Source organism: Gavialis gangeticus, unplaced genomic scaffold (genome assembly GCF_001723915.1).
Source record: "Gavialis gangeticus isolate Ggan-Ray unplaced genomic scaffold, GavGan_comp1, whole genome shotgun sequence".
Lineage (NCBI taxonomy): Eukaryota > Metazoa > Chordata > Crocodylia > Gavialidae > Gavialis > Gavialis gangeticus.
This window is the reverse complement of record NW_017729033.1, coordinates 37,066,849-37,079,173: the sequence shown is the minus strand read 5'-3', so window position 1 is coordinate 37,079,173 and position 12,325 is coordinate 37,066,849. Positions and strand designations below refer to the sequence as shown.

The 12,325-nt window shown below is 39.9% G+C and overlaps 1 protein-coding gene across 3 annotated transcripts in view; it reads right to left on the bottom strand.

The window, feature by feature from the left end:
* The window catches only part of CC2D2A (coiled-coil and C2 domain containing 2A), a 146,650-nt gene that overhangs the window by 22,826 nt on the left and 111,499 nt on the right, over nucleotides 1–12,325 (bottom strand). For all 3 annotated transcript variants that reach the window (XM_019525932.1, XM_019525934.1, XM_019525933.1), the window contains exons 25-27: nucleotides 11,141–11,239; nucleotides 9,550–9,726; nucleotides 1,270–1,473 (exon numbers count right to left, since the gene is read on the bottom strand). In XM_019525932.1, the coding sequence (XP_019381477.1) occupies nucleotides 1,270–1,473; nucleotides 9,550–9,726; nucleotides 11,141–11,239 (480 nt within the window). The remainder of the gene's footprint in view (nucleotides 1–1,269; nucleotides 1,474–9,549; nucleotides 9,727–11,140; nucleotides 11,240–12,325) is intronic.

Sequence of the window (12,325 nt, the reverse complement as noted above, 5' to 3'; positions counted from 1 at the left end):
CATCACCCCCCTTGGAAGCCCATTCCAAATTTTGGCCCCCCGTACTGGGACAAAGTTTTTCCTGATATCTAGCCTAAATCTGCTCTGTCAGTCTGTGACCATTGTTCCCTGTTACCCCAAGAGGCGCTCTGGTGAAGAGAGCATCCCTGATTCCTTGCTGCGCCCTCCTAATGAATCTGTAGGCAGCCACAAGATCACTTCTCAGGCTTCTCTTGTGGAGGCTGAAGAGGTCCAGGTACCTTAGTTTCTCCTCATAAGGCTTGGCCTGTAAGCCCTTAACCATATGAGTGGCCCTCCTCTGGACCCTCTCGAGATTATCCACATTCTTCTTAAAGTATGGCGCCCAAAACTTGACTCAGTACTCAACTGCGGTCTGACAAAGGTTCATGGGGGGGGAAAGTATCACCTCCTTGGTTTTATTTGTCATGCATCTGCTGATGCATGATAAAGTGTGGTTAGCTTTGCTGATGATTTCGTCACACTGACAACTCATGTTCATCTTGGAGTCCATTATGACTCCAAGATCCCTTTCCACTTCTGTGCTGCTCAGGGAGTTATTTCCTAGCCAGTAGGTATGCTTGTTACACACTTGCCCAGAAGGTTGGAGACATGGGTTCTAGGCCCTCTTCACCCTCACACCCACCTCATCCACTTCCCAGAACTGTGTCCTAACCCTCAGGCTAGAAAGTTCTGTAAGTGGGAGTATTCCCCACCCCACCTGCCCCCTTCAGTGAAGGTGAGCCAGCGGGCAGCTAAGAATGCAAGTCAGGCTCTAGAAGGGGAACAAGCAAGAAGGATCCTTATGACACAGGAATCCTGGGGTCCATTCTCAGCTCACTCAAGCGTTTTATTTAAAAACTGACTCATGCAAAATGCACAAGCAGTCTCAGGGGCCAAGGACCCGACTTGTTTGTAGTGTCACCTAACAGCATGTTGCAGAACGTGCTTGATTAGTTTCTCTCTATCCTATTTGTTTCTCTTCCCCTCCCTTTTTTATCTTTTATCTATTCTTATAGTAAATTTGTCTGCAAACACTACATCTGTCATATAAATTTTGAAATAAATCTTTTGTCCTTTCTAACAAGTACTGCTCACTGTCACCATGAATGCATTTGTTTATATTGTACCATTATTTCTTTACTTTGCCCCTCTCCTTTCCAATGCAGCCAGATATTTTTTTGTACAAATATATGTATACTTCTATATAGACAGGAATTCTTAAATTTATGCTGCATGAACTGCATCGTTGTTTCCAAATCAAATACTTACTGTTGTTGCCTGAGAATTATTAGGGTGTGCACTGAGAAGCTCCTGTGGTGGATTCAGAGGTTTGATGTATCTGGTAATAAAGACTGTTTTCCCATTGATGTCAATAACAGTTGTCAGGCACCGGCGACTTGGAAATTTCAGTGCACACTCAGCTTGATACTTTTCTGCTGCTCGGAGCAATTTCTCATCTTCCTGGGAATCAAACTTCAAAGGATATTACAAGATATATCAAAATACAGCTTTGCACAGAGCTTGGACTTAATTCTTCACTCCTTTGCACTTTATGTAGTGTATGTATAATTTTGGTCTGGTAGCATTTCAGCTTTCTCTAGGTGTGTATTTGCAAACGTTTTAAAGGTGCAGAAAAACAGGTCTTCTGCATTTCCTTCTGTGGACTCCACACACACACACACACACACACACACACACACACACACACACACACACACACACACACACACACACACACACACACACCACACACAGTATAGATTGCACAGTCTTTCCTCATGTATTGAAAATTAAGTGAAAATTTTGTTTGAATAAGGCAAGGATGGCTGTATAGTCATTCAGTTAGAGTGCAGACACCAAAAGGTACTGATTTTTTTATTATATTTGCACAATAACAACTGAATTAGAATACCAATCAGGCTAAATCTCTGTCTAAGATGCACAACTCTTGTTGGCTTTTATGGAAGTCACATGGCTAAAACCCTGTGCAATGTTAAAAAATGATATACAGATGGCCTTTTGACATACTTAGAAAAGTAAAAGTCACTACAAGGCAGGCCTGCATTAAGATTTTAGGTGGGGCTTCAAAAACAACACTGTGGGGACGTAAGAGCACACATCCAACTAAGAGACAATGGGACGCAATGCTATTTTATTTAGAACAGCTTTTAAAGACATTTTGAAATGCATGTCAAGTACATTTATATTAACTTTAAAAGGCCCCTCTACAATGCAAAGTGGTGCAAAACAGTCTGAGTGTTACTTAGAATTTGGGCCTACACTCAAAATACTGTATAACCTCTTCATTGTGTTTTCTTGGTGCCCAGGATAAGCAAAGCTGGGATTTCCATGCATTTCTCAGTAAGAACCTCTTCACCAACACAAAAGCTATACCTTACAGAGTTTCTTCTCAAATCAAAAACGGTGGGCAAGATATGGAATTTGTGTAGTGGTCCTTGTGGCACCAAATTTTCTTGCAAAATATCATTGATTAAACAACTGATCTAAAGAACCCATCTGTCAGTAAAGGAATTTGCATGCTACATCCAATATACAAATGATCAAGCACAGATGGAGGCTCACTGGGAAAAGCTGGTTAGCTGGACCAAAAACAAAATGACCCTAAATAGTAAAGAGCAGTACCTCTTGACTAATGTAAATATCAATATGCATATTGTACCTTCTTGAGCATTTCATTCATCTACACAGAGATTCACGAGGGACAGCCACAAAAAGAAAGATAAATAAAAGAGAAGAAAATGGCAGTAAAATTAAGAGAGGTAATTATTATACATTACTCTAAGAGGCTAAATATATGTCAAGTGTCTTCCTTACACAAAGAATAAATACAACAAAATATTCAGTGACTGTGTCCGATTTAACATGTTCTATAATAAAGAAGTTAAAAAAAAATCTGACAGGGATTGTCTACATCCCAAGTTACATATGAAGGCTGCACTTTTACGTAATCATTGCTGAGAAAGGAAAAAATGTGTAAGCACTAACCCACACAAACCTTGTACTAGAGCAATTTCCTTTCTTTTATAAAATGTAGGTTGATGTTTGGTAAATGAATGTTGTGCCCAATAGAGAGAGTTGCTGGTGACTCATACTCCTCGAGACTGAGGTCCTTCACTGATCCACAAAACAGGAAAAACGACAGTGTTTTCTAGTACATATGTTTCCCTTTACTACCACACTAAAAGGCCTCCACTGTGACTTGGAAAGATTTACAGTCTGCCTATACACATGCTGGTTCACATTCTAATTAAAATATGTCAGAATGACTCAATTAATCACTCGATTAATCAAGTTTGCTCCACGTTCTAATTGGAACACTCAAGCATGGCCTCATCATTACATATATAAGGACCCCACAAGTTTAAAAATGGCTGCTGGGGTGCTTTATCTAAACCTCATCAAATCAGGTTTAGATAAAGCATCCTGCAACCATTTTTAAACCTACAAGAGCTTAGTATATGTGATGGTGAGGCACTTTAATTAAAGTGGTTCTCCAGGAACTGCTCTAATTAAAACATCACTGACTTCTGAGCACATGTATAGGCACCCCCAGAGACTAGTTCAAGATTTGACCTATCTTTGCCCTCTGTGCTGAAATCAACAGCACAAACAGTTGATGCAGCTGTGAAATGCACGTATATATCCATGAAGAGCTAAGTTTCACTACTTTTATATAGGTAACCAAATAGCCATTCACTTGTAGTGACTTTTTTCAATGAAGATCTAAGCTGTATTTGGAACAATAACACACCATTGAAAGGTTACATGTATTGATCTAGTGCCCACTGAACGCAACAGACACTGGATCAAGCCTTACATTCTCTTTGAAATGTGCTGAGCCATCCAATTAGCTACACACAGGTTGCTTACAGATTAATTAAAAAAAACACCACAAAAGGTGTTTTACTTTAAACCCAGCGCACCCCAGCACTGAGCCCAGCACATGCATCACATTAGTTTGACCTGGCTCACCCAACATCTGTATAGATCGGGCACTTCAGTGGAGCTTTTTTAGGACTCCTATCTAATAGCTAATTGAATCAGTTTCAGATATATATGCCAAAAAGCCCCGCTGAAGCATGTGATCTATACAGATGCTGCAGAGCTGGGTCAAACAAATGTGCTGCTTCTTCCAGTAAAGCAGGCTTTGGGTTTTTTTTTTTTCCATGTCTGTCAGCAGCCACAGTTCTCGTCATTAAACATTTGAAAACTGTACAAGACGTTTTGTTTGTGAGGGGTCACATTCAACACAAAATACAATTACTTTTTTATTTTTGGGTCACGAGATTTAGAAGACAAGCACATGAAATCTTGTGAAGCTTGGCATGCTTTTCTGTATATACAACTAAAAAATAAAATGCACTTTGACTTAAATAGAACAATCTGCTATTTAATATATTCATTTTCTCTTACTCTCCCAATACTGCAGCTTATTGTTTTCTATGTATTTTCCCTTCAAATTTGGATCACTTGAAAGCTATACAGAATGCCTGATAAGGTAGTAATCTGGTTTGACTCAGTGAAGTAATAATCTGTTTTGCAAACTAACTGCAAATAAAAAGGCTTTTGTTCATTTGTCACCAGTTATAATTCTTAAACTGTCTTATATATAGTATAAGCTCAAATGCAGACTCAGTGAATGATAGCCCAAGCTAAAGTACAATGCAATAAATTACTGAACAATTCATCACAGCCTTTTTTTCACTCACTTTAATTCTTCAAACATTAATAGAAAACATATGCTAATAGCTTTCTTACCTCAGTAATATTTGCCTACTTCTGGTACTATTGAGAAATATACTATTATCAACAATTCAGCTTTTACAACTATTGTTCTGTAACATTTAGAAAAGGGCTCCTATGTTCTTTCTCTCATTCTCTATAGCATGATAAAGCTCTTTGCTGCATCTTCAGAAAGGACGATATTTCCATTCCCTTTCTAGCTCTTACATCTTAAGTCTGGCTAGGGACAGCTAGCTAGTATTATCATCTCTGAAATGAAAGAAAAATGTCAGTGAAATCTAAAAGAATTATTGAAAAGACAAACCTTTCTATTACTGTATTTTCTCACATACAACACATCCACAAAAAACACCCCTCCTCCTTGTTTTTGACAGGCAGAATGTACAAAAAAAAGATGTCTCCAGTTATGGGCAACTGTGTGACAAAAGTCCTCCTGGGAACACAGAATGGTCCCAGAAGTGTGGCATCAGGAACTTCCTGGTATGGCAAAACTGTCTCCTGGAATGCCACACTTCCTGGACACACTATGTTCCCAAGAGGACTTACTGTATGTCCCAAAAACTTAGGCCCCCAGACCCTTGCAAGACTGTTATTTCTTTACTGTAAGTAGTTCTTTGTATAAGTTCCTGTAAATAATGTGTCATTTCCACATCACAAGCCTCATCAAGATACTACTGGCAGCGCACTTACTGCTTCAGGAATGTGCTACAGTGCTCAGACAACAGCTACAGCAGGAGAAGGTCAACACAAGACTCTGGCCCTTCAGCTTGCTGAGTGGACACAAGATGCAGCTATCTTGGCAGAGGCACAGCATACACAGTCTCTCTAGGTTTGCTTCTTCTCCAGGAAAGAAAACAGCTTCCCAGCTTAAAATACGCACCCCAATTTTGAGGGACTGATTTTGGGGAAAAAGCGTGTATTGTATGTGAGAAAATATAATAATTAAAGTGTTTCATAGATTCATAGATGTAGGGTTGGAAGAGACCTTGTAGATCTTCTGGTCTGACCCCCTGCCATGGGCAGGAGAGAAAACTGGGCTCAAATGACCCCTGCTAGGTAAAACGTCAAGCCTCCTCTTAAAGACCCGCAAGGTAGGAGCCAGCAACACTTCCCTTGGAAGCTGGTTCCAGATCCTAGCCACCACGACTGTGAAGTAGTGCCTTCTAATGTCTAGTCTAAACCTACTCTCTAACAACTTACGACCGTTATTACTTGTTACTCCGGGAGGCGCTCAGGGGAACAAGGTCTCCCCCAATCCCCGCTGGTCCCCACTAGTAAGTTTATAGATGGCCACCAGGTCCCCCCTCAGCCTTCTCTTGCGAAGGCTGAACAGGTTCAGGTCCCGTAGCTTCTCTCTGTAGGATATGCCTTGCTACCCCCGATCATGTGAGTGGCCCTCCTCTGGACCCTCTCAACGTTGTCCACATCCCTCCTGAAGTGCGGCGCCCAGAACTGGACGCAGTACTCCAGCTGCAGCCTGACCAGTGTCGCATAGAGGAGGAGGATCACCTTTTTGTCTCCCTGAAGTCAATAATTGAGACTAAGACTATGCAAGTGGGCTGGTTTAAAAAAGAAGCTTCACGACTGTTCTGTAAGCTTTTGCAACTTAACGGCTTACTAATTTGCCACGGCAGTGGGCTAAGTTGCCTTGAATTTAAGACCATGGAAGAATCAAATTATATGTAATATTTTCCCCCCTCTTGTTCATGCCAGAAAGAAATAAGACAAGTGCTGAACAAATAACCTGAACTGATATTTTACAAGACTAATTCCTGAAGGCATTACACAAATTCTATTTCCAGAATTCCAAATTTGCTTGATTTTAATTTTGTATAATGCAGGGATATGATTCCTTCTCCCAAACTCTTCGTCTTCCAATAAATTGCCACTGCAGCTGTTGGGTCTGAAGCAAGAACAAAACTGCTGCTGCATGTGCTAAAGAAACACAAATACATCCCGACTGCCTCTCACCACTAAATTGCACAGTGCTACAAAAAGTGACAGGAGGTGCACTGGTTTACAAGTTGGCATGGTTTAAGCCTGGAACATTTTTTGTTGCTAGATCGTGTCCTTTAAAAAATGATCTATGAAGAAAAATAAAAGCTGCTATCTAGAAGCATTTATCTTCAAGCAGTTTATAGGGAGGCAGCGACTTGGACGAGGGGGTGAAAAGCACCCTGTTTAAATTTGCAGATGACACCAAGGGTTAGGGTGAGGTGGGCACATGCTAGAAGGGAAGGACAGATTACAGCAGGACCTGGACAGGTTACAGGGGTGGGCAAATGAAAATAGGATGGGATTCAATATATCATGTGCAGTATTTTTTTTAATTAATTTTGAGCTTTCTCTTATTTAAAGAAATTATGACCAGAATTTCAGAATTCTGAACCAGCACCATACCTATAGGCTGGGGAACTCCCTTCTCAAAAGCACAGTGGCAGAAAGAGATCTTGGAGTTGTTATTGACTCCAAGATGAGCATGGGCCGACTATGCAAGAACACGGTCAGTAGGGCTAACTGGACCTTGTCATGCATCCACAGATGCATCTCAAACAGGTCCAAGGGGGTGATCCTCCCCCTCTATGTGACACTGGTCAGGCTGCAGCTGGAGTACTGCGCCCAGTTCTGTGCGCCGCACATTCAGGAGGGATGTGGACAACGTTGAGAGGGTCCAGAGGAGGGCCACTCACATGATCGGGGGTAGCAAGGCATATCCTACAGGGAGAGGCTACGGGACCTGAACCTGTTCAGCCTTCTCAAGAGAAGGCTGAGGGGGGACCTGGTGGCCGTCTATAAACTTACTAGTGGGGACCAGCGGGGATTGGGGGAGACCTTGTTCCCCTGAGCGCCTCCCGGAGTAACAAGGCATAACGGCCATAAGTTCTTAGAGAATAGGTTTAGACTAGACATTAGAAGGCACTACTTCACAGTCGTGGTGGCTAGGATCTGGAACCAGCTTCCAAGGGAAGTGTTGCTGGCTCCTACCTTGCGGGTCTTTAAGAGGAGGCTTGACGTTTTACCTAGCGGGGGTCATTTGAGCCCAGTTTTCTCTCCTGCCCATGGCAGGGGGTCAGACCAGAAGATCTACAAGGTCTCTTCCAACCCTACATCTATGAATCTATGAAACACTTTAATTATTATATTTTCTCACATATAATAGGGAGGGAGAAAAATGGCAATAAATGCTATATCTGAATGGCATATTAAAATGTAGTGTTCCAATTTTAAACTAACTCTACATAAAAATTGATCTTACATGTTCAGGTTCAATTTTAGGAAAAAATGAAACAGTTTTTTTCCCCTGAATATAAGTTAATAACTACAGATAGATTTTGAATCACTATTGCCCTTACAAAATGCCATAGGAAAATCCAATATCCAAGGAAAGATCCCCAAGGGTTAATTGCACTAAAATCCTAAAATTAAAATGACTCTGAAAAAAATTATTATTTGTTATTTTTATGCACAAAAATATTTCAAATTCAAAATTAAAGACTGCTGGAGGTCCAACTATAGAATGACCCCACATGTACTGGGGATGAGTTTTGGGTTTTTTAGGGCCAAGTACAGACGGTCAAAAAGCCCGAGGCTGAATTGATTCAATCTTTGCAGGTTACTCTAAACTGCAGAGATCAAACCAGTAAGTGAACAGACATTTGCTTTTGATTCTGGTAATGCAGCCACATGCCTGCAGCAGCCTAGGCCAGAAGCCAGGGGGCACTAGAGTACACCTCCCTGCTCAGCTGAAACAGACACCTTGGGCCAAGGCTAGCCTGCCCACCCTGTGAGGGGTGGGTTTGCAGGGGAAATGAAAAGCATCCTGGGATGCTGGGGGACTAAGTTAATTTGCATCTGGAGGGAGTCTGGGACAGAAGTTCAATAAACCAATTTAACCTAAATCAGTTAAGTCTGACACCACATCCATCCAGGTGTATCTTAAACCAGTTTCAGCCATTTTGAAAGCAATCTATGTGTTTGTTACAAAGGTTTTCTGATCACTTATACAATTTTATGTGTAATTTCCATCCCTAGCCTAAGACAGAAAAGGGTAGACTTGCAACCAGTACAATACACTATTAATTAGCAAATACTACAAAAATGTTCAGAGTACATTTTTAATTAATTTGGTATGTACCTATTCTACATTCACTTTCCATAAATATCTGCGTGATAATAAGCAAGAATGCTCATATGAAACAAAAGTTATACAAACATGGAAAGTGAATCCAAACTTTGCTTTTCATGAGCAGTTAAACCAAAAAGCTGGTAAGTTATTCTCACGCAGCTGAGGTAAATCCTAGCAGTCTTTCCTGCCCAAGTGCAGGGGGGCTGGACTCGATGATCTGTAAGGTCCCTTCCAGCCCCTAAAAAACTATGAAAGCTTTCTAATTTATACCTTGATTCTGGCTCAGCAACAAAGTTCAAATTGTGACTAATAAGCCACAGACTTCAATACTTCTGCAAAATATATCTTTGAATATTACGAACAACAAGTACTCAGGTCTGCTAACACCGGACCTTTAAAAAGAACTTAATTCTACTAAAGATGAATCAGTCAGTAAGGATTTCAGCTCAGTTTGAAAACAAAAACTACTTTAGAATTACTTTTAGAACGAAAATATTCAAGCAAACTGTCAGGCACGCTAACAGGTCAGTTAGAATATTACTGAGTCAAGTCTAATTCAAGTGAAAAAAATATCATTACATGGTAGAAGTGAAAAAGGCAAAATCTGTATTCATGTTATATAAGAATGACTGCTTTAAATAACATCTGAAGGGAGTTACCTTGTCTCGAATTGGTTCTCCAGGAATAAGCTGTGGTTCAACAGTAACAAACAGTGTTATATAGGAACCCTCACTGAGGCTTCGGACGGAATCATAACCTCTTTCATTTCCTAGATTCTTTTCTTTAATGTAGCCAAGAAGGACTGGAGGAATGTCTATCTTAAATGTACCATCAATCTAGAACAGATAGACAGATATTAATGCAAACTCAGCCATTCGTTACCAAGAATAACAATTCCATCAAAGTCAAAAAAGCAACGGTTCCTGGGGTACATTTATTATTTGCTGTATTTGGGGATTTCATTTTGTTACTTCCCCCTCTCATTTTATTACTTTGGCAGCTTCTTTACTTACTTCTCCAGACAACAGAAACAGTCATGTCAGACTATATGACACTTAAATCATTTAATTATAGAAGAACTATGAACTGCTTTATACTTCAAATTAAATTTAATTAGTTAAAGCAGGGTTTTAATTTATTTGCTAGGAATGCAAACTAAGATTTAACATAAAATTTACAATACTAATTCTTTAAGAAATTATTTTCTTATATGTTACTAATAAATCAGTTCAACATAACACTGGACATATCTACACATTCATTAATGCGCCATAATAATGGTAGTAGTATCTGTAATGACAGGTACTAACTTAATGCGCTATAACTGGCACTACTGCACCTTAGCTCAAATTAATGTGATGTTAATGCCTCAGTAGACTAAATCTACTGCACATTAGCATGGGTTTTGCCCACCACACTAATGCACAGTAGAATTAATATATAGCGTTTGAATATACTAATTGGGACGCTCATGTTGATGCTCTGAATTAAGTATCATTTGTCATATCTTTACATTCACCAGAGAAGCAGATAATATAATATGATTAAATAGCAGATGCAGAATAAATATCCTTGGGAAAATAGTAACATTTAAACTTGTATGACCTGGATCTGACAGCTGAGTTTCTTGTTTTACAGTAGCTGCGGCTTTCTAAAATATTTTTTACATGAGCCCCATTTGCACAAATCCAATTTTCATGCATTCCTGGAGTCCTGCATGTTCTCTTATCCTATATCCAACTGAATAAAAGCATGAAGTTGGCCCAATCACTTTTCCTAGTTTCAAACCTAAAGGACTCTGCAATATCTGGGAAGGAGGATGGGTCATGGAATTCACATGAACAAAGTGTCTCATTTACCTCCTCAGGAAGAGGGAGCCAGAAATCCCAAATGAACCAAAATGGCAGAACAGTTCTGACAAATTAGGCATTGGTTATACTAACCTCAACCAGAGAGAACTGCTGGGTAAATGGGGGCCCTGAGCTACATGCAACTGATACAGAATATCCCTTAAGTATGCAGAGGTGGGGACTAGAGCTGTGGTTATATATACTCTAATATGAGATGCTGGAATGTATTTAGTAAATCTTTATGGATTTAGATACCCATTTCAAGAGTCTCTGTTATCCTCTGGAAATCAGTATAACTGTTACATCTACTTATACCCAAAAGTCTATTAGACTACAAGTCTCTTCCAACCCATTCACTATGAATGTTTTAAAATTCTTATTCCACTTCACCAGTGCATACCCTTGCTTGAAAATATACGGTAGTAAATGGAATCCTAACAGATCCCAGCCAGTGTCTCTCAACACGAGTATGGATTCCACTTTCTCTTTCACGGTCATCCTATAGGAAAGTTACAAGAAATAGATATTAGGTTAATAACCCTGTGAGGCACCATTACACACAGACCATTTTTTAAAACTTAACCAATGGTTTAATCAAGTTAGCAAAATAACTAAAATAATGAACTACTAAAAGAAGACAATCTCTGCTACAAAGAGTGTCTATTAAATGGTCCCAAAGCTCTGTATGGCAGGACTCTCATGCATGTTGGGAGTTCCATTTTTCTTGGGGAAAAGGGTGGGATTCAGTTACTTAGTCTGCTTAGTACTCTGGGGATTTAAGAATAGCATGGATATCTCCCTTGGCCTATCTGAATTCCCCTCATGCTTATGGGGGAGTTAGCTGCTGAAGTGAGTGAACACAGAGTTGCTTCTGAGTGCGCATATGTATCCAAGTATGAATGCCAAAGAACTGGTGAAGACCTAATTGAGAAGTGTACTGGATTTAGATAATTTTTTTGGTTACTGATGCAAGGGAAATTTGAATTGATCCTTAGGCCTCTACTCCTGCCTAAGCTCAAGGCATGGGCCAACTGCAAGGACGTTAAAGGGAAATGGAAAAGTGCACAGGAGAATGGTGAAGATATTGCTTAAAACTCAGGTCATAGACTTAATTTATGCATCTATGTTGTTCATTCCTCTTTAGCCTATTTCTCTTATGTGCATGGAAAACATGAGCCATAATATTTTCTAATGTTCATATGGCCTCATATAGAAATTTGTTTTCTAGTGGGAGAATCACTGCTCTACCAGTAGTAATCATGAGTGCACACATTTTCAGAATTTTTTCCTAGAGCAAAAATGGCTGCTCCATAAGAAAAAACGACTTGGGAACAACCAAGTTTATATTGTTTCCAGGCGAGTTTGTTCTGGGAAAGCAAAATGTCTGTACACTTTCCTTTCTGAGAGAAGCTGTAGCACAGTCTAGCATCCCAGGGTGATTTGCTCCCACCCCTTTTCTTTCAAAGGTGTTTGTTTAAGTTTTGCACTTCTGGTGGCTATTTAAAATAAGAAAAATATGTCAGAAGACCACTGGTTACTGGCTCATTTCCATGCATAATGTTGTTTTATTAAATGTGGTGCCTTT